Genomic DNA, 25,144 nt, shown 5'->3' with positions numbered 1-25,144 from the left:
ATTTTTTTTTTTTTAAAGTACAGCGATCATATAATTTCACATCCAAACCACCCATATTTTTAAGTGCAGAGAGGGCACTATTTGCTCATAAAACAGCCAGGGGAAAGCCAGATGAGAATCATCCTTCTTAAAAGCACCTGGCCCAGCCAATAATGTGACTCAGTGGTTGAGTGTCGACCTATGAACCAGGAGCTCACAGTGTGATTTCCAGTCAGGGCACATGTCCGGGTTGCAGGCTTGATCCCTAGTGTGGAGCATGCGGGAGGCAGTTGATCAATGATTCTCATCATTGATGTTTCTATCTCTCTCTGCCTCTCCCTTCCTCTCTGAGATCAATAATCCTATATAATAAAAGGATAATATGCAAATCAACCAAACGGCAGAACGACTGGTCACTATAATGTGCATTGAACACCAGGGGGCAGGTGCTCAGTGCAGGAGCTGCCCCCTGGTGGTATGTGTTCTCCTACAGGGGAGTGCTGCTCATCCAGAAGCCTTGAGCCAGGCTCATGGCTGGCAAGCACAGCTATGGTGGCAGGAGTCTCTCCTGCCTTCAGGTAGCACTAAGAATGTCCCACTGTTGCTTAGGCCCGCTCCCTGAGGGCTCTCAGACTGGGAGTGGGTACAGGCCAGGCTGAAGGACACCACCCCACCCCAAATGCACAAATTTCATGCACTGGGCCTCTAGTCTACACTAATAAAAGAGAAACATGCAAATTGACTGTACCTCTGTGATACCATCAGCCAATCAGGAGTGAGTATGCAAATTAATCCAGCAATCATGGCTGGTTGATTTGCATACTTAGGCTTGGAGCAGCTGGGCAGGGCAGGATGCCTACTGTGGCAGGGGGAGCTACAGGAGTAGTGCTCCGACTGAGAGCAAGGATTTGCAGGCTCCTGGGTGGCCGGAAGCGAAGCCAGGGAAACGAAGGCCTATTCTTGCACGAATCTTTGTGCAACGGGCCTCTAGTGTGTGTGTGTGTGTGTGTGTGTGTGTGTGTGTGTGTATATAAAAGCTCCTGTGTATAGGCTAATTTTCCCACTGGCACCATGCTTGGGAGATACATTCTGTATTCACTATTGCCCTTCTCTAGCCAGACTCAACCCATAAGTGTAGAGCTCGTCTGATTTGAAAAGCGAGGGGGTATCTGATTGAGCTCATCGGTTGAGAAACTCACCTTGCTTTGAATCCTGGCTCTGTCCTCTTCTACTCATGACTGTGTGATCTTTGTGGCACTGCTCAAATGAGCTGAATTTTAGCTTCTTTATATGTAGAACAGGAATAATGTTAAGGCCTAACACAAAAACTTTTTTTTTTAAAATCTTTATTGTTAAAAGTATTGTATATGTTCCCTTTTCCCCCCCAGTGATCCCTTATAGCCCTCCCCCCTCTCACCACCATGCCCCAAACCTCCCTCACCCTATTGCCTGTGTCCATGAGTGATGAATTTATACACATAGACATAAAAGCTTTGAATGCAAATTAAATGAAGTCATTTTATAAGGTACCTAGAATGGCCAACCTTACTGATAAATCCACATTTGGGACTACTATTATTATTTTGTTTTATTGTTAATTTGTTTTATTTTATTGTTGCATTACAGATGTCCCTCAATCCCCTTTGCCCCCCTCCACCAAGCTCCCACCCCACCCCGGCCTTCACCTCAGTATTATCTGTATCCATCGGTTATACTACATAGATGCAAATACGTTATTTGGTTAATCTCTCCCCTACCCCCTTCCTCTGAGATTCTGTTAGGTGCTTGTATGTCTCTGGACCTTTTTGTTGGTTAGTTTATTTTGTTCATTAGATTCCACATGTAAGTGAAATCATGTGATATTTGTCTTTCTCTGACTGGCTTATTTCACTCAGCAGAACAATCCCCATGTTCCTCTGTGCTGTCTCAAAGGATAATAGAAGTATTATTTTTGAGCAAATGTGGTTTTTAAAAAATGCGTTCTGGTCTCTCTTTGCCTTAGGAATTAGGAGCTGTGGTTTCAGCCCCCTGAAGTTTCACTGCTCTAGATTTTATCTGCCTGTTTGCCCTACAGGGACAGGTGAAGTTCAGTTCTTAACCAGTTTAAAAGGAGGGAGCCTCAGGGAGGGGATGGGTCAGGAAAGCCCCGTGTACTTAAAATTCCTCTGGGATTAGACATTCAGAAGAAAAAATCACTCTGAGCATAGCAACATCTCTGAAATAAAAGATATCCGAAGCATTTACTTTGAAATCTGTGGATGCCCCTCTGCCTGAGAGAGAGCGGTGATTTATGTTGACAACTTCATGGTGGGCTGAGCAAACAGAGTGCAGTTACATGATAGAAGATGATGGAAGTTTCAGTCAAAGACAGACCACATACACCATGGTGTCTGATAACCTTAAGATTATACTGGGTTATAAGCAAAGGTTTGTGATATTGAAAATAATTGAATTTACTGCTACCTCCACCTGCTTTAAATAGACCAGGGAGATCAGCATGCTGCCCACCCAGCTTGCTGGCAGCTGGGCCAAGGGACTATCTAGGAAGGAATAGGCTGGGAGGAAGGGTACCTGGGAGCCTGCTTCGTGCACGCCTGTCCCTGCATGCACACAAACACACTCACACATGCACGCTCGCACACATATGCACACACACTCCTGTGCACAAACTCATTTCCCTTCTTTCCTCTCCCTCCCTTTCTTCCTCTCTCCCTTTTCTATCCCCCCACTCTTCTGCCTCTCCCTTTCATTATTTCTCATCTCAAGCTTTACCGCGCTGCGTCTCTGGATCTCTGCTCTGCTTCTCCCCCTCCCCTTCTCTTCCTTCTTGCTCTTCTCCCTCACTCCCTCTGTCCTAATGTCTACTCCCCCTCTCAGCACCTGCCTGCTTAGCCCTCTCCTTCACCCCGTGTTTGCAGGTGTGCTCGCACAGCCTTTACTGTATCTTTTCTTTTTAGATACACAAATGATATTGTGCTACAATTGCCTACAACATTTCGTGTAGTAAATGGCTGTGCAGGCTTGTAGCCTGGAGCAACAGGCAGACCACTGGTGTTCCGTGTGGTCCAAAAAGTTGGCGACTGCTAGGCTAGATGATATAGCCATGTGTGGAGGAGGCTGTACCCTCTAGCTTCTGTAAGCACTCCATTGATGTAAGCACAGTGATCAAATCGCCTAAAGCAGTGGTCAGCAAACCGCATGTGGCTCTTTGGCCTCTTGAGTGTGGCTCTTCCACAAAATACCTCGGCCTGGGCAAATCTATTTTGAAGCTGTGGCGTTAGAAGAAGTTTAAGTTTAAAAAAATTGGCTCTCAAAAGAAATTTCAATCGTTGTACTGTTGATATTTGGCTCTGTTGACTAATGAGTTTGCCAACCACTGGCTTAAAGACTCATTTCTCGCCAAAACCGGTTTGGCTCAGTATATAGAGCGTCTGCCTGAGGACTGAAAGGTCCCAGGTTCAATTCCTGTCAAGGGCATGTACCTTGGTTGTGGGCACATCCCCAGTAGGGGGTGTGCAAGAGGCAGCTGATTGATGATTCTCTCTCATCGATATTTCTAACTCTCTATCTATCCCTCTCCCTTTCTCTATGTAAAAAGTCAATAAAATATATATTTAAAAAAGAAAGACTCATTCTTCATAATGTGCCTCCATTGTCAAGTGAAGCATGACCGTAACAGAATGAAAGGTAGAATTTGGAATTGTCATAAGGCCATGGTATCTTCATTTTTGTATCCTCTTATTTGAACAGAGTGTTTAGCCTGCTGTGATAAGAGCTCAATAAATACATATTGAGTACATTAATTACATAAATTAATAACATGTCAAGAACTTTAAATCTAATTAATGAATAACCATTGCATACGTTTCTATTAGAGATACCTCTGGGAGTTGATTTTTAATCAAGTAATATTTGGTTTATATTTTCAATTTCTAAAGGGCCAAAGATAATTTAGTATTCTGAGCAAATAAGTTTCCCTTCTTAACAGTTTGAGATCTATATTATCCATAAAAGAAAGCCTTAGACTCTCCACCCTCCCCCACCGAGAGAGAGAGAAAGAGAGAGAGAGCGCGCTATTTAAGTTATTTTGACTTAAGTCACCTCAAATATTAAGATCACCAACTGATTTTATAGAGCACACATGTTAGTTCTTCCTGGGGTTAGGGACAAAGTGTGACTTACAGACAGCATATATTACTGTATATTAAACTACATCATAATTGCTACAGCAATCTATTGCTCCCTTCAGTAGGACCCCAAACCCAAAGCTTCTATTGCTAGGGTTTATATTTTGGGGGAATGTATTGTTCCCCCAGCCTTGGTTAAGTTCTCAAGGCTCACAATAATTTCTATCACAAAGAAAAGTCTGTGTCAATACATGAATCTCAGGTAAGCATACTGAGCTGCAGATTTTCCCTCAGGGAACACTGGCATGGAACGCATTACAGTAATTTTCCATCATAGAACTCTACAATAGTGTAGATTTCGGGATAGAAGCATGCAGTATTTTTTTAAATAATGTTTCCCTGGAGATTTTCCCAGGGCCTGGGAGACCTACCCTGCCCTTCGAGGGCCACTCCGTTTTCTAATGCCACATGCTCTCAGCCAAAGTTCCTTCCCATCAGTTGAGCATGTCCGGAGAAACAACACAACTAGTTGTACTTCCAATGCTGTAAAAAGGGTGACATCATTGCTAAGATTTAAAGAACCATAGCACAACGCCAGTCTTTTCATTTGTTTAGAGAGGAAACCAATAATAGTGATTTCTTTTTCTCACTGTACCCACATCATTATCTAGTAATTTTTCTAACTGTATTCATTGACTTAAGTTGGATCTACATAGAAACCAAATGATGGATTCTTTAGTCATTCGTTTCACAGATAGATAAAAATTTTCAATGCTTTGAACTCATCTCTTTATTGTTCTTTTTTCCCAAGCCCCAAAGTTCAATTAGGGCTAACAGCAGTTTAAATAGCATTTTAACTAAATAGCCTTGGCTTGCAGGCTTCCAACAAGGGACCCTTCTAAAGTAAATCTTACTTGGTTAACAGCTGCCAATTGTCAGTGAGCTAAAGGTAATTCAATCTGAAGATAGCTTTATGGCTCAGAAAAATAGATAAAAATCCTCAGACCAGAAAGGTCCTAAGTTAATGTAGTTATTGCTCCCTGTGGTATCTGAATTAATGCAAGAAATGGATTATTTTCTAACAAAACAGATAAAGAGGAGAGCTGCCATTGTGTGTTACTTGAAGGTAAAATTCAGGTGGGGCTATTTTCCTTACGAAGATTGAACTCTTGATTTCACTTCATTATAGATTAGGAAGAAAAGGGGAAAAGAAAAGAAAAAGAGTATTTAAAAAAAAATACCCAAACTAAAGAAATCATGGTAGGAAGGGTGAGAAGCTGGTAGGTAGTTAGGGTCTTTGAACATTCAAAAGATGTATCAGCTGGTAAGGGATTCAACAACAGAAATGAAAACTTCAATTCAAGGTGCCTAATGCAATATATATATTTTTAATTTTACATAACAGCGGTAGTCCAGTTATAGTGCAGTTCCAGGGTAGTTTGGAGATTAAGTGCTTTCTTAAAGAACTGAGCTTCCTCGGGCTCTCCCCTCCCCCTAAATTTTTGCTTGTCATTCTAAGCTAGTAATCTTAATTGCTGCAAGTATAATATGCTCGCGCACCAATGTCCAGAGGTAGGAAAAGTTTTTAAGACCCAAGAAATATTTTCAATACCCCTGCAGAAGGCTTCTCTTTACTGGTAAGTCTCATAGACCATAAGTAGTCAGAGGCCAAATTTAAACCACTCACTGGTTAGGGGAATGGAACCACTATGGTTGGCAGAGACCAGCTCTGCCAACAGGAAATTTTATTGCTGGGAATCGAACCGTTACCTCATGGTTCATATAGGTCAGTGCTCAACCACTGAGCTAGGCTAGCAGGGCCAGAAAGCATATGCTTGTTCAGTTTTTCACTCTCTCAAGATTATAATCAAAAGAACAAAGAAAACATCAACTCTTTGAATGGGAAAGTCTTAAGTTGTGCAAAAGAGCACTTTGACTGGAAAGAAAATTGGTTCTGCTATAATCATTATTGATTTTTGTATTGTCATGGTGCATTCATTATATTCAAAGTTCTAATATTTAATGTAAAAGAAGTTAAATAACCATGAGTCACTGATCATTGAGATACTGAAATCTAACATTTCAGAACATCTGAAAATTCATTATTTTTCCCTATTAATATATACATAAACATTTAAACAACACTACCTTTTTATGGAGTATACTGGGAAAAAATAGGTTTCTTTTAAAATAATTTATCAAAACAATATATTAAACTGGTTAGAATTATGCCAAGGAAGTAAATATTTAGAGTAGGAAATAATTTTAAAATGATGTACTGAGTTCAACAATAAAAAATAAGACAAACTAGGAAGATATTCACACTGCCATTGTTTGTTTGTTGGGCTTTTATTTGTGTTTCAATCTGCTAATTTACTATATACTTTTGGCTAACCTGTTTGAACTAGCTGATGATAGCCAGGAATAAAACTCAGTTGAGATTCTTGCATAATTTTGTAATCAAATGTCATCACCATAAACTTTAAAATTGCATTTATTGATTTATGTTTTATTTCAGAGACAATGAATAAAAATATCCACTGAAATAACTCTAAGTTATTGTTAATTTATTATTGTAGGAGGTAAAGGTATCTTTACATTTTTGGTAAATATTCTGTAAGATCATTTTTTATTAAATTAATAGACTCATAGAACCAAATCTGTTTTCACTGTGTTGTTCACTATTTCAGAGCTTCGAGAAACCAAGACCTCTGAATACTTCAGCCTATCTCACCACCCTTTGGACTATAGGATATTATTAATGGATGAAGATCAGGATCGGATATATGTGGGCAGCAAAGATCACATTCTTTCCTTGAATATTAACAATATAAGTCAAGAAGCTTTGAGTGTAAGTGTATTACTTTCAAGGGGGCAATTTGACCTCCCTACATGCTTTTTTCTTTAAAGACTTAAAATACAATAATAAATTATGTATTTCATTAGGACATTAGAAAATATCTGTTACATGCTTATACATAATTGGAAGTTTTGTTTTTTTAATGGACTGAAAATATAAAATCAATTCAATTTCCTTTGTCTAGTTTTATAGTTTTAAACAATCTAAAATCTGAAGCTAACTGAGAAAACACTTCCTGTTTATACATATATAAAAAAAGAAAAAGAGAAGACTAAAGTATGGCATTAAAAAAAAAAGGTCAGATTAAAGGAAGACCTACCTTATCATTTATTTGTAATTCAAGCAGTCCTTGGAAGGAACACAATTATTAAGTGCACTCTTCTGTCAACAAATGTAGCCCATATTTATCATTCTGTTTCACAAGGAAATAAATGGAGACTCACTGGAGTAAAGAAATAAAAGTAGATTCATTATAAATTTATTACTGAAAGGAGATTTTTGAACTTGTTATTTTAATAAGGGACAGCAGACAGAGAAATAATCTTTACCACCAGACCTGATCCGATGCAGCAATGACTTGGAATGTTGAGACAGTATTTCAGAGCAGGAAACTTTTGGATTTTGTCCAAGCTATTTTAACTGTTGTTGTACCTAGGTGCCCATTTTCATTAAGTCCACCAGCCCAGCTTGTACTTCACTCAAAATAATATTAAATGAGATTACAATATAACTGTAAATTCATTGTGATATAAGCACTTGGGAAAAGTGTACTATAAGTAAAAAGAGGGAAATATACCTTATATTGTGCACATTAATAATGACCTCATTTTAATATAATAGCATTAGTAAGTGGGCATATATTGAAGTACTTTTGTTCAAAGAAAGATTGATGGAAGGAATAAAAACATAAGTTTTACAATAAAATTATAAAATCTTTATCCACTTAAGTTCAATAAAAGAAAATAGAATTTTGAAGTAGAAATATAATAGAAACATCTTAAAGAAATCTGTTAGCAAAACGGAAGTGAAGAGCACTGAGCTGTCCCATGTACAGTGAGATTTATGCAGTCTGTATTTTGCTTTCTGGGCAGGTTTTCTGGCCAGCGTCTACAATCAAAGTCGAAGAGTGCAAAATGGCTGGCAAAGATCCCACAGTGAGTGCTTTAAAAAAAACACACAACCCAAACTTAAATATTTGGTCTTCGAATCCGTGTATGTTGAGTGCAGCCAGGAGTGAGACAACGGGTGTTGGTGTTTTAAATCCTCTCCTGGACACATGGTAAAAAAATGTAAATACAGAAAGATTGGAACTCTTCAACATTGTAATTTAGGAATTCCTGACTGGGTAAAACTTTCTTGACTTGCTTTCATTATTGCACCCTGACACTTTTCATGATGGATTTCAGTAATAACCCCTGTTCCAAGTGGATCCAACCTGTGGAATTCTCAGGAGGTTGCCGAAATAATGATAATGCAAGACTCTGGATCAGCTCCCAGATACCATGTGGGCTCTTCCTAAGAAAGATTCTCAGCAGAAGGGTTGTGGTTAGCCAGCACATTCCAGAGGCATAAATCACCAGCGATGACTGGTATCTTTGTTAATTAAAAATAACCATAGAAACAAAATCGAGACAGGTATAAATACCGATAGATTTTCAATGTGAGACACTAAAAAGACTTGTAAAAGTTAGGTTACTTTAGATAGGATTCCAAAGGTCAAGGAGTAAATCTGTATTGATTGCTGCTAATGATTTGCTGAAACTGACAGGTTATGCTTTTTTCTTTTTAAATTAATCCTCCAGGATATATTTTCCACTGTTTTTTAGAGGCAGTGAAAAGGAAGGAGGGAGGGAAAGAGGGAAAGAGAACATCTATGTGAGAGAAACATATCTATTGGGTCGAACCTGCTACCCTCTAAGCACTGATACACACTGGCCAGGACTAACTGGTTATTAACTTGGTAACCCTGCTGGTGTGGCTACTTGGTTGAATGTTGACCTATGAACCAGGAGGTCAGGTTTCAATTCTGGTCATGGAATATGCCCAGATTGAGGGCTCTATCCCCAGTAGGGTGCATGCAGGAGGTAGCTGATCCATGATTCTCAGACATCATTGATGTTTCTCTCTCTTCTTCTTTCCTCCCTCTGATACCCATTTTTTAAAAAGACATAAAAAAAGAAGTTTCTGTATTTTTTTTAATCCTCACCAATGCACGTGTTTAATCGAGAGAGGGAGGGAGAGAGAGAGGGAGAGAAATTGAGAGACATGGATGTGAGAGGTAAAATTCAGTTTCCTCCTGTTTGCACCCCCACCTGGGATTGAAAGTGCAGTCTAGATATGTGCCCTGACTTGGAACTGAACTGCAGTGTTTTAATGTATGGGACAAGCCTCCAACCAACTGAGCCACCTAGCCAGGGCAGAAGTTTCTTTAGACATTTCAATCACTTTTTCAATAAATACTAATTGAGAAACTACTGTGCACTGGCATAATGTTAATTGCTAGAGATACAGTTTTGTGCCAAAATCAACATATTTGACTCTCATCTACTTTATTATCTTGTTGGAGAAGTCAACATCCTATATAATAAAAGGCTAATATGCAAATTGACTGAACGGTGGAATGACCGATTGCTGACACACACTGACCACCAGGAGGCAGACACTCAACCAGGAGCTGCCCCTGGTGGTCAGTGCACTCCCACAAGGGGAACACCACTCAGCCAGAAGCCGAGCTCAAGGCTGGTGAATGCAGTAGTGATGGCAGAAACCTCCCCCACCTCTGAGGAAGTGCTAAGGACCCCTTGAAGGATGTCCGCCTGCCAGCTTAGGCCTGCATGGGAAACGGACCTAAGCCAGCAGGTAGACATCCCTCAAGGGGTCCCAGACTACGAAAGGGCACAGGCCAGGCTGAGGGACCCCCCCCCCCCACTTGCCTTAGTGCACCAATGTCATGCACCGGGCCTCTAGTTAATGTAATAAGCATGGAAATACATGCTAATTCAGAGGTGAGATTGAAATGTGGTGAATGGGTAACAAAATTAGTAAATGTACACACACACACACACACACACACACACACAAAATCAGGCCTAAGGTCAAATAACAGCCTTAATTAGTGTTGACTAAACACTTACCATTATTAAGTGTAGCATTCACTTATATAGGGGTTAGAAATGCCAATTCCAGGAGAGAAGGCTGTGCGCTGATCCTTGGTAATAAGTATTTCAGAGACTTATCAGGTTGGTTCAAAGAAAGATTAACCCTTGTGGAAGGAGAAAGTGTGGAAATGAACTTTTTTATTTTCATTGACTCTTAAGAGTCCCGGGTTTCAGGTTCTGAAAAGGTCAGGCTCAGTGCAGGTCCACGGAAGAACCTGGAATGTTGAATCTCCAGGTCTTACTAGTAGGAAGGTGTTCTTGGCAAGAGAGCTCACCAGGAGTGACTCAGCAGTGGTCTCACTTTTTCAGTTTCATAATTCACCATATAAAAATATTTAAAAGTGGGCAGAAGGAGCTTGCAGGAGCATTTTTGCTACCCATAGGGTTTCCTTCCACTTTCTGGAGGAAAACAACAACAACAAAAAACAAACAAACAGGAAAATGTGGGAAAACATTTGTAGGAATATTATAATAGCCTTATACGGAGTGAGTAATAGAATGAAGTATGCTTTTGTGGGGTACACTTTCTTGTCCCCTGAAGCTATTATTTCAATAATTGTACATGAATTAAACTATTTTCTTTCATTCTCTCATGTATTAGATTTTTCCCAGTAATGCGTATCTGATCACGAGTTGCTTTTTGCCACAGCAATATCCTGTGGCTATAATTACTGGATTTAATTGTCCTTTGTTCAAAAAGATTTTTATTTCCCATTCATACAGGGTGTGTAGGTTTTGGATACCTTCTCGTTCTAAAACTTGCTGTTGATTTTCTAAAGAATCTTAGCTAAGTCATTACATTTCTTTCTCTCTTTGGCAAAACTGAAATGCTCTATTATTTGCTCTCATAATTAAAAGTCATTAGATAAAATCTTCAATACATGCTTACGTTTTCCCACAGTTTTGTCATACTGTAATGTCATCATAGATATCTTTAAATTCTGCCATACAGCCAGTTAGTATACACAACATAAGTAACTGGTGGCGGGTTCTGTTCTAGTATAGCCAAAATTGTTGGTTCCTGGAGCATAGCAATCAAAGTAACGCTTTCAAATAAATGCTCTGTCTGTGCTAAATAAGAGAAGGTTTGACATATCCATCTCATTGCATACATTCAGGATTCCTACAAAGAAGTGTGCTTTAGTCAGACCACAGGATAAAGGCTAGTGGTAGAAAAATGATGGTAAATAGGCCTTTAGAAGTTCTATACATCAACATATTGTATTATACTTTTTAATGAAACCAAGTATTAAAGAATTTCTTAACTCTACTAGAATTTCAATTTTTTTTTATGTGAAAATCAAATATTTTAATTGACGTGAATGATTTCTTGTGAAGAAACCAGAGGTCAATAAGGATGGAGTTCCTACTTTCAAAAGTCTTTACAAAATACTAGAGATGATGAGACATATATGCAGTAATTATCAAATAATAGGCAACATTTCATGAAATGAGCCTTCACTTTTCTGTGTGCTTTATTTTAATTCTTGTAACAATGCCACAAGATGGACCTTATTGTTATGTACATTTTCAAGTTAAATAAGTTGAACCACTAACCATAGTAAGTAGGAGTTCACTGTCTGACCAGGCACACATGGATCTAAATCCTGCACCCTTAGCCAACCAAACATGCCACCTCACTAGGAAGAGTATGGCAAATTCTAAGGATACACATAAGAGAAGAAGAAAATTGACATGGCAGCTGGAATATTTAGGAAAAGCTCAAAAGATACGGTAGCAACTATATTGTCTTATGTTAACCTTCCCCTTATTTTATGTCAGTGGTACTTTATGTCAGTGGTACTAATACCTTCTCTCTCTTACAGCCTTTGAAACATGCTACATGCAGTTCTCTTCTTGTTTAGTTACTTTCCCATTATGTTAGCCTGGGAATCATCTGTTCACTCTTTAAAGAAACAGTGCAGAGAGAATCCAAGATGGCTGCTCGGGTAGGCAACTAGCCGCAGCCGCACACAACAATTTCAATAAAATACAACTAAAATATAAAATGGACATTACCCAGAACTACAGGAAAGTCGACTGACTGGAAATCCTACAACAAGAAGCAAGGAGAAAACCAGAAGGAAGCGCGGAGGAGCTGTAAAAGCCCAAGGTACGGAGACACGCGGCGTGCGGAGAGGACGGAGCCGGAGAGGAGGGAGGCCGAGTGCCTGGCTGGCGTTCCCAAGCGGGAAGCAGAGAAAAGCTCCGATTGTGCTGGGCCCAGCTCCAACTGCTCTGAACCCCAATTCTAGGCCAGACCCTGGGGACCCAGGCTCACCCATAGGGAGCTGGGCTGTAAGGCGGAACTCCAGGGAACGGCAAGAGGAGGTCCTGGAGGTGCGCACAGTGCGCGCAGAGAAGGGCCGGCCGGCTGTGCCGCGGGATTGCCCTGGCTGGAAGGAGACAGGGGCTCCAGACTGCTCTGAACGCCACCTCCATCTCCACTTCCAACTGAACTGAACCCCAATACCGGACTCATTGGGGGAGAGCATAGACAGTTTGGCAGCAGGCGAAAATCAAGGGCACCTTTCTCTCAGAGGCGCTTGCAACAAGTACTGAAGGACCCTGAGTCTCAGGAGTCGCATAGGGCGGGGCTGACGGAAGCCAAGGCTGTAGGCTCCACCCTGAAACCCCGCCCCATCAGGAAAGCTGCCTGCGAAAATGCCTAAACCAAATAGATCACAAAGGAAAGAAATGGAGGACAAAAAGCGACTGGATATAGAGTTCAAAACCACACTTATAAGGTTTTTTAAGAGTCTCTTAGAAAAGCCGATAAAATAAATGAGACCTATGAGGATATGAAAAGGGATCAACAAGAAATGATAAGGGATCAACAAGAAATAAAGAATACATTGTCTGAAATAAAAAATATTTTACAGAGTCCTAAAAACAGAATAGAAGATCGGAAGAATCAAGTCAAAGATTTGGAACATAAAGAGCCAGAAGACACTCCTCTGCAGAAGCTAGAAGGCAAGAGAATCCAGAAAATTGAAGATGATGTAAGAAACCTCTGGGACAACTTCAAACGATCCAACATCAGAATTATGGGGGTCCCAGAAAATGAAAGAGAGCAAGATATCGAAAACATACTGAAAGAAATAGTGACAGAAAACTTCCCCCACCTGGTGAAAGAATTGGACTTACAAGTCGAGGAAGCACACAGAACTCCAAATAAAAGGAATCCAAAGAGGACCACACCAAGACAAATCATAATTAAGATTCCAAGAGCAAAAGACAAAGAGAGAATATTAAAAGCAGCAAGAGCTAAGCAGGTAGTTACCCATAAAGGAACACCTATACGATTGTCAGCTGATTTCTCAACAGAAACCATGCATGCCAGACGGGAATGGCAAGAAATATTCAAAGTGATGAATAGTAAAAACCTACAGCCAAAGATAATCTATCCAGCAAAGCTATCACTCAGATTCGAAGGTCAGATAAAGAGCTTCACTAATAAAAAAAAAGCTAAAGGAGTTCATCAACACCAAACCAGAATTATATGAATTGCTGAAGGGGGTTCTTTCAGCAGAGAAAGTAAATAAAGATAAAAATTATGAACAACAAATACGTAACTATCAACAAGTGAATCTAAAAACCAAGGAAACTAAAAAAAAAATCTGATGAACAATATTAACTGTTGAATATAATAGAATCAGAGGTATGGAAGGGGAGTGAACTGATGATTCTTGGGGAAAAGGGGAGAGGGCGATGTGGGAAGAGACTGAACATAAATTGTGCACCTATGGATGAGGACAATGGGGGGTGGGGAAAGGACAGAAGGTGGGGTGAGAAGGGGGGGGAAAGGAACATTTGTAATAATATGAACAATAAAAAGTTATTTAAAAAAAAAGAAAAAAAAGAAAAAAGAAACAGTGCAGATGTCACATTTCTGGAGACTCTTCTCTCCCAACCTGGGACTGGGCCAGCTACCCTTTCCCTCCCACGGGCATACCCGAAATACACTAGCACTTTTTCCAACTGCAGTTTTTAACGGTACCTCTCCCTTTATGATGGGAAATACCTGCTAGTAAGTGTCATTATCCCCAGGGCCCCGATCTGGATCTAGCTACTTCATAAAGTTTAAACAACATCTGAAAAAATTGACATGGGAATAGTCAAGCATGGAATTCTTGTACAAGTGGCTTGTTAAAGGTTGGGGAAGCCACACAGTGAATGATGAGTTTATTAATGCTCTTAGATTTATCATGTTTGTTGAAAATTATTTTGCACATATTTCAGAAATATAGTTTGGTTAAATTAAAAAAATTGCTTTTAAGTATTAACCATCTCCTAAGCAAAACAAAGTAATGATGATTTAAACTCATATTGCTGTGTAACAATTGAAAGGAAAAATAAAATCTAGAATCAAGTATTCCCTATTCCTTGAGATTTTTTCTTATCTGAAATTTTAAAGTTATTAGAAAATAATTAATTACTAGATAATAATTCAGTATAATTTAAACTTTCAACCCAGGTAATAATATACCATATTGCTATAATCACCTAATGTTCATAAAGAAAATAAAAGAGCATGGTGGGAAAATAGCTAATTTTTACTGCCTTAGCTCAAGAGAGATTAACCTCCCTCCCATTTCCCTTTCCTCCCCGATGTGTTCACATTCTTACATGCTCCATTTATTTCTAAATGTTAATATTTTACTCATATTCTAAATAATTTGAGCTAAACAATAGCACATGCTGTCAAACATACCCAATGAGATAGGACATAATTATTTGCTAAGTAAATATTCTAAGAGTTCCTTGAAAATTAAGCAGAGTTACATGTATTTAGACATATATGCATTACATGCACACAATGTCAAACTTGATTTATTAATTGTAGAGTATCAATTTTCCTATTTTTGGGATCAGAGGATCCTAAACTACTGGAAACTATATTTTCTTTAGTAAAACACTTACCAAAGTACCTTGATTTATTCCCCAGAACAAAGAAGTGTGGGTGTAAAAAAAAATAGTTTCCTCCCCTCCCCATTGCATATTATAGTCAATGAAAAGTCAATATTTTTAAAGCCCTATTCATCTGTGCTCCAGAATATATTTTAAAACATCTGTTTTTTGCCGAGACTGGTTTGGCTCAATGGATAGAGCGTCGGCTTGGGGACTGAAAGGTCCTGGGTTTGATTTCTGTCAAGGGCATGTACCTTGGTTGCGGGCATATCCCCAGTAGGGGGTGTGCAAGAGGCGGCTGATCGATGACTCTTATCGATGTTTCTAGCTCTCTATCTCTCTCCCTTCCTCTCTGTACAAAATCAATAAAATATATTAAAAAAATATAAAAAAAATAAAACATCTGTTTTTTTAAACTATGCAATTAATATGTTTAATATAGAAATATTTGAAGACCAAGAAAAGCATGTAAAACATAGTACACAGTAAATACAATGTTCCTGTTAAATAAATAAAATAAATGCACTATCTAGATATAGTAAGTTAAAAATTGGGGTATATTATTTCAGCATTTTATATTTTTAAAAAATATATTTTTATTTATTTCAGAGAGAAAAGGAGAAGGAGAGAGAGATAGAAACATCAATGATGAGAGAGAACCATTAATTGGCTGCCTTTTGCACATCCCTCAATAGGGATCAAGCCCACAACCCAGGCATGTGCCCTTGGCCAGAATCAAACCCAGGACCCCTCAGTTCGCAGTCCTCTGTTCTATCCACTGAGCCAAACCAGCTAGGGCTATCTCAGCATTTTATTACATGACATATATAGAATATGAACAAAAGGACATCATATTTTGCATAATGTTAGCAGCCTGGTTTTTCATTTAACATTGTACCAGAAAATACTTTCAAAATAGAGTTAAACAATTAAAAGACAGCATGCATGGTACTGAATTCCACTGAAGTCTCAGTCCCCAAACCTTTCATAGATGCCTATTATGGTCAGGGCCTATACTAAGCTCTGTGCAGGACAAATGCCATATTTACTCCACAGGTTTGTATTGGCAGTTGGAATGTATGAAATTTTATAAAAATATCTCAGTATGTATTTATTTGTCAGGAACTAGTCCAAGTGCTTTATTATTATACAAGGTGTGGCAAAAGTAGGTTTACAGTTGTGAGCAAGAAAAAGTTTATTTTTGTATTATTCTTGTATAACTATTTAATTAATTATTGTATATCTTCCGTATAAACAATCATAAACCTACTTTTGTCTCTCTATATTGCTCACAACAAATAGTGTTATCACCATTCATAGATAAAAATATTGAAACACAGAGAAATTGAAACTTGAGACATTAGTAAATAAATGTCTCAAGTTCAAACAACTAGTTAAAGATAAAGCCAGATTTTTAATAGCTCTGAGATTTGTATACCTACTAGTAAATTCACTCTCTATGCCCATCTAAAGATTATGGCATGATGCCTGGTTGGCATGTCTCAGTGGCTGTCAACCTATGAACCAGGAGATCATGGTTTGATTCCCAGTCAGAGCACATGCCCAGGTTGCAGGCTTGGACTCCAGTGTAGGGCCACACAGGAGACAGCTAATCAATGATTCTCTCTCATCATTGATGTTCCTCTCTCTCTCTCCCTCTTTTCCTTCCTCTCTGAAATCAATAAAATTATATTTTTAAAAAAGACCATGGCATGATGACAGACCAACTCTAATTATCTCTGGACAATAATCCTCTGTCTCTTCTAGGCACTATTCACCAAGTAAGTCCTGCACTGCCATGCCGTTTTTAATTCATGCTCTGCTGTTTTTGTTGGAACATCTTTCCTTGTGCTTTTGCCTGTAAAAATCTCTAGCGCATTATGCAAATTCCAGCTCCAGAGACATCCACCTCAAACCTTTACACCCAGTTCCTCATTACTCATTCTCTTCTTTCCTTCTATAGCACCTTCTTTCTATTACAGCATCTGCTATAGCCTGATGTATGGATGACCTCCTTACTCTGAAAGTAGGAATTGACTTTATTATTTACAGTACTATGTACAGTGCTTGCACTGAGTTTATAAATATTTGCTGAATAAAATGGTCAAGGTCAGAAATAATGTATTCAGAAACCAAGGCAGAACAATGGAAATGGAGATGACCTAGAACATGATTTTCCATAATTAACTCAACGGATCTGTTTTCCCCTTGGGGTTTTTCTCTGTAGGGAAGGTTGGAGGGGTACACCGAGCATCATCAGATAGCATGGGAATTGTCTCATGGCTAGTCAGCCCCTTCCTATAGAAAAGCTGGATGGTGGAGGGTGGCATGTCTCAAGAGCCAGCTCAGTTACTTATTAAACCTAGAGCATTTCATTTAACCTCTTTGAAATCCTACTTCCTTATCACTAGAATGGCACTAATACTTTAATTGGAACACTGTTGTAAAGATTAAAAACAACATCAAAGGAAGAGCTCTTTAAACATTAATAACAGTTATAAAAACTCCCTTCTAATAACTATACATTCCAAACACAATTGCAAATTTTAAAGAGGTTAAAAATACAAGATGTGTTAGACACATTTGTGTTTGAAAATCTGCTTTTCTAGCTATATATCCTCAGGCAAGTTAACTAAAAATGTTCTAAGCTGTATTTTTCTAAAAGCTGTTGAGTTGTAAAAAAATAAAATAAAAATGAATGAATGTTAAGTGCCTAAATAGCATATAATATGCTAAATAAATGTGAGATATAAAGGTAAAAAAATCAAACCTCCTGGGAATTAAAAGAGGCTAAATACATGAAATGATTATTCCACTGCCACATAATAAATTCTCAACAAATATTAGCCATAATAAATATATCAGTATATCTAATGTATTATAGATATAATATACATAAAATAAGTATAAACTGTATTTGAAATATAAAAGAAATATTAGTGACTTTTTTAAACTAAAACCAGTAATTCATGATGGTAAATCGCCTACAAAACTCAAGAGGAGACAGATATAAGCTATTATTAACAGAGTTGGGTTGAGTTCATGTCTTATGGAAAAAATAGTATATACAGGACCCCAGAATGACTAACTTTGAATGTGAAAAAAATAAACACAAGCCTCATTGCTCACAGATACCCTTAACACAGACATATTATATACACACCATACATCATCTATGCTTTTTCTCCAGAGAAACACATTATCATCTGCAGTTATGTAGTTAATTTCCAGGAACCTCTATAAACAGGTGTCAAGATACTGAGACATTATATATTTAACGAAAATCCTTAATGTCTTAAAATAAAAATAAAGTGTATAGTCTGGTCTGTAAGGTTTAAATTTTTTTGACAGCAAAGTTAATGATTGATTATTTGATAATAAAAACCTATAATAGAAACATATGTGTAGAAAATTACTTCACGTAAAAATAAGCATATACTTACATACTGTCAAGTAACAGTGAATATAAAAGGAGAAAATGATGGGAAATAGAAAATAACATTGACTTCAAATGTAACTTCGTTTTTAGTAAAGTTTATATTTTTTAACTTTACTAATAATGTAAGTAATGCGTGTACATTGTAAAAAAATAAATAAATAAAATACGTGGTACCTAGAAGAGAGAATAAAAGAACACCTATGGTCTCTGACCACCCCTGGGAAAACCACTGTTATCTTTTCATATATTTTTATTAAAGTATTTATCTTTGATTTGTAACATTATTCTTAATAATGTTCTTTAAGAGAAAAAGTAACTGTGAAGGGAACAACATTTAATCTCAGGCCAGATTAATTTGTAGTCAGCAAAGGATAGTAAACACAGAGCATGCAATGGTCTCTTCAGTCACAGATGTGCATTTGGTGATGGCCATGTTTATGTACTTCTGCAAGGTCATAGTCAACTTTTAATTTCTATAGTGATTTTTTGTTGTTGAGAGAAAATATGGCAGTTTCTAATGATTGGACTGGGAGCAGGTGAGAAAGGAGATTTTGAAGAAAGTATTTTAGGAGATTATGGGCAGAGAGATGAAAATTACATAATTTTTCATAGAAAGCAACAAGTTTGGCATTTCTCTCAAGGTTTGTTTTATTCACCAATTGTAAAGGCCAATAGTGTTTGCCATTGTGTACTAAAGATAACATGGGCCTCATACAAGCGCAATTTCACTTAGTTCGTGTTTATATAAAGTGTGTTGTGTGTGTAAGTGTATGTATGTTTTGAAGAAAATTTGAGGAAACAATTTGCTGTACTTAACCCTAGGTGAAAATTAACTTCATTAAGTTTCAGAAAACAAAAACTTACACAGCATACTGAAGTGAAATATGAGAGATATATCATTTTACTCATTATCTAAGTTGGACTACCTTCCACCCAAAATAAAGCAATGATATAAACAGTATGGTTCTCTTACTGTCTCCGAACAACTAAATGTGTTAGAGCAGAAAGAAACATTAAAAGCAAAGTTTCACGTAATACTTAGTAATAGCAATAAAGTCGTCGCTAAGCACTTCTTTGCCTATTCTTTCAGCATGGCTGTGGGAACTTCGTCCGTGTAATTCAGGCTTTCAACCGCACTCATCTGTATGTGTGTGGGAGTGGTGCTTTCAGCCCCGTCTGCACTTATGTGAACAGAGGGAGGAGATCAGAGGTGAGTGTAACCTTTTTTTTTTTCATTCTTAGTTCTGCTCAGTGTCAAAGGTCACTTGAAACTGTATTTTAGAGTAAAAACTTGGAAATATCAATAATCATAAAAAAGTTTCAAGGCTGGTCAACACAAAATATATTACATTTGGTTTCTGGCCATCAAGTTACTTTACATACAGCCTTTTGCCTTTAAACATATATATATATATATATATATTTCTGAATAAAAATGCTGCAAAAGATACAGGAAAAAATAGTGTGATTTCATAATTACTTAGACTGTAAGGTATTGATAATATTAATGCAAATTATAGAAATATTATACTGTGCACTCACTTTCTCAGATCTATTTTAAATCATTTCTTATTTATGTTTCAAATTTAATAAACTTTTATGAGATACACACCTGTAAGTGCCAGCCAAAGAGAACTTTATACAATTAATAAATTGTACTTTCATAGTAGCATTGGTCTAGAAGGGTTTTCTAGCCTTCTTACATCGGTTAAAATGATTTGGGGGTCTGTGAAAAAAAGTATCTTCTGAGAGTAAATATACACCTAATGTACAGTCAAATATGTAGCTGGTTCAACTTCACCTGTGATATTTAAGTCTGTGTTTACCCCAGTTTATAGTTATTGACTAAGGAAACAATTCATTAGCCCAAAGAGATTTTCTGGATTCTTTTAGTCGAACATGTCATATTTAATATAAATATTTTAAAAACTAAATTCTTTCATAATATCTTGCTTTGATTTTATTATGCATCTTAAGCCTAGAAAGTCCAGTTCTTAGTGTCTTAATTCAATTTTACAGATTAGAATTGTAAAAAAAAGATTAAATGTTGCTATTGATATGCCTTAGGTTCATTTTTCTTTAACAAATGTTAATCTATTTTAGTATGAATTTAATTGAATAATCTCTCTGTATTCTTGTATTATTAATTTTTTCATGTATGTAATTTATATGTATATATCTTTTGTTGAATTAAAAAATCACTTACAAATAACTGAGTAATTATCATTTGATCCCGTATTGATGCATTTCCAAGTGGTTCAAAACAATATGAAATATTAAAGTTCTTAAAGAAATGTAAAGCTATGCTTCTTGGAAGAGTACAGTTGGCTGCATTGAGCTTGTTATTAGAACCACATGCCTGTGATCAACTGATAAACTACTGCCCTAGACATCGGCAATCTGTCAGACCCTTTAAGCAACCAAGTAGAAAGCTTCTTATTTATGATGATGTTTTGTTTTATTAAAGAACAATTGGTTAACTAAATACAAAGTTACTTATTATTTACTATCTTTTAAATTTTATCTACAATAAAGGACCAAGTTTTCATGATTGACTCCAAGTGTGAATCTGGAAAAGGACGCTGCTCTTTCAACCCCAATGTGAACACAGTATCTGTTATGATTAGTAAGTGAAAAATAAAGGAGACAGTGAGAAATAGAAAATAAAAAGAAAATTAAGGATAAATAATTCATGACATGGTATGCCCATTTTTGATAATTCTATGGATGATAGTACATCAGTAAAGTAATAGGAAGGAAGGTTTATGCTGAAAAATAGAAATTTTAGTTTCTCATAATAGTTTAGGAATATTCATAATAAGCATGTATTTTTTCATCGAACGCAACAATGCTGTCGTTCCTAGAGAAGTCAACCATTTACAAAAAAACATGCACATGTATATACATACATATATATTAGAGGTCCAGTGTATGAAAGTTGTGCAAGGGGGGTGTTGTCCCTCAGGCCGCCCTGCACCCTCTTGCAATCTAGGACCGCTGGCCCTTAACTACTTGCTTGCCTGCCTGATAGCCCCTAACCACTCTCTTGCCTGCCTGATTTCCCCTAACCACTTTGCTTGCCTGCCTGATTGCCCCTAAGCATTCTGCCTGCCTGCTTATTTGCCTCTAAGCACTCTACTTGCCTGCCTGATCACCCCTAACTTCTTGCTGGGGAACGGCTGGCCGGGGTGATGGGCTGTGGTCATTCTGGTCTCTGATTGTTCTAGTCTTTCCGCCATTTCGGTTGCTTGGCTTTTATTAATAGGATATTAACATATATTATAAAGTTATTTCCAAGTTTCCTGTAGTTATTTTTCTAGTATTAAATATACCCACTTTCCTCATGTTTTAGTAATCTTTTGCAAATTATTAAAAATGATGTTACCCTCTGATGAAAGACTAACAAAGTACATGGGTTAGCCAAATATATTCCTATGGATTGTCTACAAGTTGATATACTAAAACAAGAGCTGGTAGTAAAATCACTTTTCTATTTTTTCATTTTCTATAAAATATATATATCAGTGAAGAACCAGGCCCAATTGCTTGCTGGTACTTATTTTGACAAATCAATGTCTTTGAGTCTCAATCATCAAATGCCATTCTATAACTCACTTAAAAGACATTCCCTTCTGGTTAGTTAAGACACTTCTAGAAAATGTCTGGTTTAACATGAATTGACTCTAAGAATAAATCTGGGATCCCTTGCCAACAATACAGTAGATACTTACCCCTGTTTGCTTTCTGTATGTATTGCCAATAGTAAAATTATATCATTTGAGAAGAGAACAGGTGGAAAAATAATTATTCTATTCAAAATGCTTTACTTTGATTCATTTAAAGGGGCAACACATCTTGTTTGTATCTGGAAACTAAATTAAGACAGGTACATCTAGCACTGACTAAAATATGACATTGGAAGTTATCCAGTGAATTATTTCCATATGATCATTCAAATTGGGCAAGGAGGAAATGAAAGCATATAATTAGGACAAAAGATTTAAAAACCTTTGAAACCCCAAGATACCAAATGTCTGATGCAAGGGCTTTTCAGATAAGTTTCTAAATATTTAATAGGATCAGTGTCTTAGAAAGTCTTCTTTTTTAAAAGACTTTATAAATTCTAATATTAGTTAAATATATAGAGTTTTCATTCATTTCAAGCTAAATGCTATGGAAATAAATTTCAAAGATTAGTTAGCGCTAATACTGTAGTTTGATCTCATCAAATATTGTTTAGAACAATAAGGGTTTGAACAAGGCATTAAGAATCTTAGTGTTAAACTGTGATAAACCATTTACTAGTTTTGCCTTTAGAGAATTGGGTTGTTGTTGGTTTTTTTTACAAAATTTAATTTAATTATTGGCCTTCATTTTATAAGGACCTGAGACGTCAGTTCTGATGCTGATGTTTCTATACAACCTTTTAATACTTTGATCAAATTATAATTTATACTATCACTGAAATTCATTAAGATGAAACCAGCCCAGCTGATGAGGCTTGGTGGTTGAGCGCTGACCTATGCACCAGGAGGTGATGGTTCAATTCCCGGTCAGGACACATGCCCAGGTTGTGGGCTCAATTCCCAGTGTGGAGTGTGTAGGAGGCAGCCAGTCAATGATTCTCTCTCAGCATTGATGTTTCTCTCTCTCTCCCTCTCCCTTCCTCTCTGAAATAACAAAAATATATTTTAGGAAGAGAAAATTGAAACCAAAATGAGTAGGAAGCTTGATAAGCTTATATTTATAATTTTATTTGTTCTATTGATTATTTCTCTAAAATTATCTCCATTGTCATCTCCAATGTTGTATAATAGATCTATACAGTCCTATCACTTTGCTATATAATGTTTGATCATTTCTGTTCAACTGCAATCCACTAAATAAAACATTTTTGTTAAAATATTTCTATTAAAGTGCCAAGAAACATTGTGAATTTTAATTCCAAATTTCACAATGCAGTTGTGACATCCAACCAAATATGTATGTTTAGTATTCTTTTGCTATTTTTAGTTATTGTTGTAACACACACACACACACACAAAAAAAATCAGATGACATCTTTTAAAGAGCTAATCAAAAACCCCGTGTGGTTTTTCTGGTAGTAGAAATGCAATTGGAAAGCAAAATATTTTTGGATTAAAGAGAAAAGGCACAAGTTTATCTTTGCAAAAGTCCTACAAAAAGAAATCCTTCATAAAATACCCTATTCTCAAAATCCATCCCAAAGTGACATTAATTAAATATTTCTTACACAAAATAGCAGGCACTTTGCTATTCCTAATTATTGAGAATTTAAGACAGGAAATGAAGTCAGTCAGACATGCAAGCTTTTGAAACGTTTAAGACCTAACTAATAAGGTAGTGTGTAATAGGATTAGAAGCACCCCTCTGCACCATACGCTATTCCCCCGTATCCTTTATTCTTTCCTTCCTGGATACAGAGATGATAATTGATAGCTGTGCTAGTCAGTCTGTTACATAACAGGATTTTATAACCCACTGTTCAGAGGGTAACTGGGTATAACTACAGTATAAAATGATTAATTCCCAAGTTATTTCAAATTAACAACCATGTTATCTACAGAACACTTGTGTAGATGCTTCATAAATGCCTACACAATTTTATTTTTTTTTTAATTTAAAAAAATATATATTTTATTGATTTTTTACAGAGAGGAAGGGAGAGAGAGAGAGACAGAGAACTAGAAACGTCAATGAGAGAGAAACATCCACCAGCTGCCTCTTGCACACCCCCTACCGATGTGCCCACAACCAACGTACATGCCCCTGACTAGAATCGAACCCGGGACCTTTCAGTCCGCAGACCGACGCTCTACCACTGAGCCAAACCGGTTTCGGCTGCCCACACAATTTTAAAAGAAACTAAACCACTCAAAATGCTTTCCTGAACATTTTTGTTCTGTCTCTATAATCAATTTCCATGGGCTTTAGGAAAACGAGGAAGCCACATTGGAGACACAGTGCCTGCCGTACCCAGTGGCTAACTTGCAGGGGTCCTTTTCATGACCCACTGAGCACATATTAAAAACATTCCACTCTTCGTTCTATCCCGGGCCAGTTGGTATTGCTGGTTACTAAACAGTGAGCTTAGAGCGCTTCAGAGTGTTCCAGCTCTGCCAAGGACCACAATCTCAAAGTAGCCAGGAAGTAATTCTAGAACAGTAGTCAGAGAGCACAGCTGCATGGTGGTTTAGTGGGACAGACGTGATAAAATGTATTCTCTTTTAAATAGACATTTAGCTACTGCTTTATTCTCAAGGGTCACACATACCCATTCAATGTGTACTCTCTTTCCTAGCATAAAAATTAATATGGATAAACTAAATGTTGTGTATATACAGGTTAAAATATCTGTTTTTGCAATTAGTAATGATAATTTAATTTAAAAATATCTTTACTTTCTTGTCTTTGCATTCTATTTCTCATGGCTTAATATGGTAAGCCATATGTAGTTTATTGACGTAACATTATTTTTTTACTATAATTTTAATATATTGTTTTGCAAAGGAAAATAGAGAACTTTGATTATCATATAGAAACCTTCTAGCACTGAAAATCAAAGTGTATACTTTTAATGATGAAATTATTATATCATTAATAGTATTTTGACATTTTAAAGTTGCCTCTATGTCATTAATAATAATAA

At 37.0% G+C, this 25,144-nt stretch overlaps 1 protein-coding gene across 5 annotated transcripts in view; it reads left to right on the top strand.

Annotated features, from left to right (window-relative positions):
• The window catches only part of SEMA3C (semaphorin 3C), a 147,858-nt gene that overhangs the window by 67,880 nt on the left and 54,834 nt on the right, over positions 1-25,144 (top strand). For all 5 annotated transcript variants that reach the window (XM_084897061.1, XM_084897060.1, XM_084897058.1 and 2 more), the window contains exons 3-6: positions 6,797-6,957; positions 8,058-8,120; positions 19,565-19,684; positions 21,010-21,100. In XM_084897061.1, coding sequence (XP_084753187.1) covers positions 6,797-6,957; positions 8,058-8,120; positions 19,565-19,684; positions 21,010-21,100 — 435 coding nt within the window. The remainder of the gene's footprint in view (positions 1-6,796; positions 6,958-8,057; positions 8,121-19,564; positions 19,685-21,009; positions 21,101-25,144) is intronic.

The sequence above is a fragment of the Pipistrellus hanaki genome (genome assembly GCF_964339955.1).
Source record: "Pipistrellus hanaki genome assembly, chromosome: 10".
NCBI classification, from domain to species: Eukaryota; Metazoa; Chordata; class Mammalia; order Chiroptera; family Vespertilionidae; genus Pipistrellus; species Pipistrellus hanaki.
Note: the sequence above shows the minus strand (reverse complement) of the source record. Positions and strands in the feature narration are given on the sequence as shown.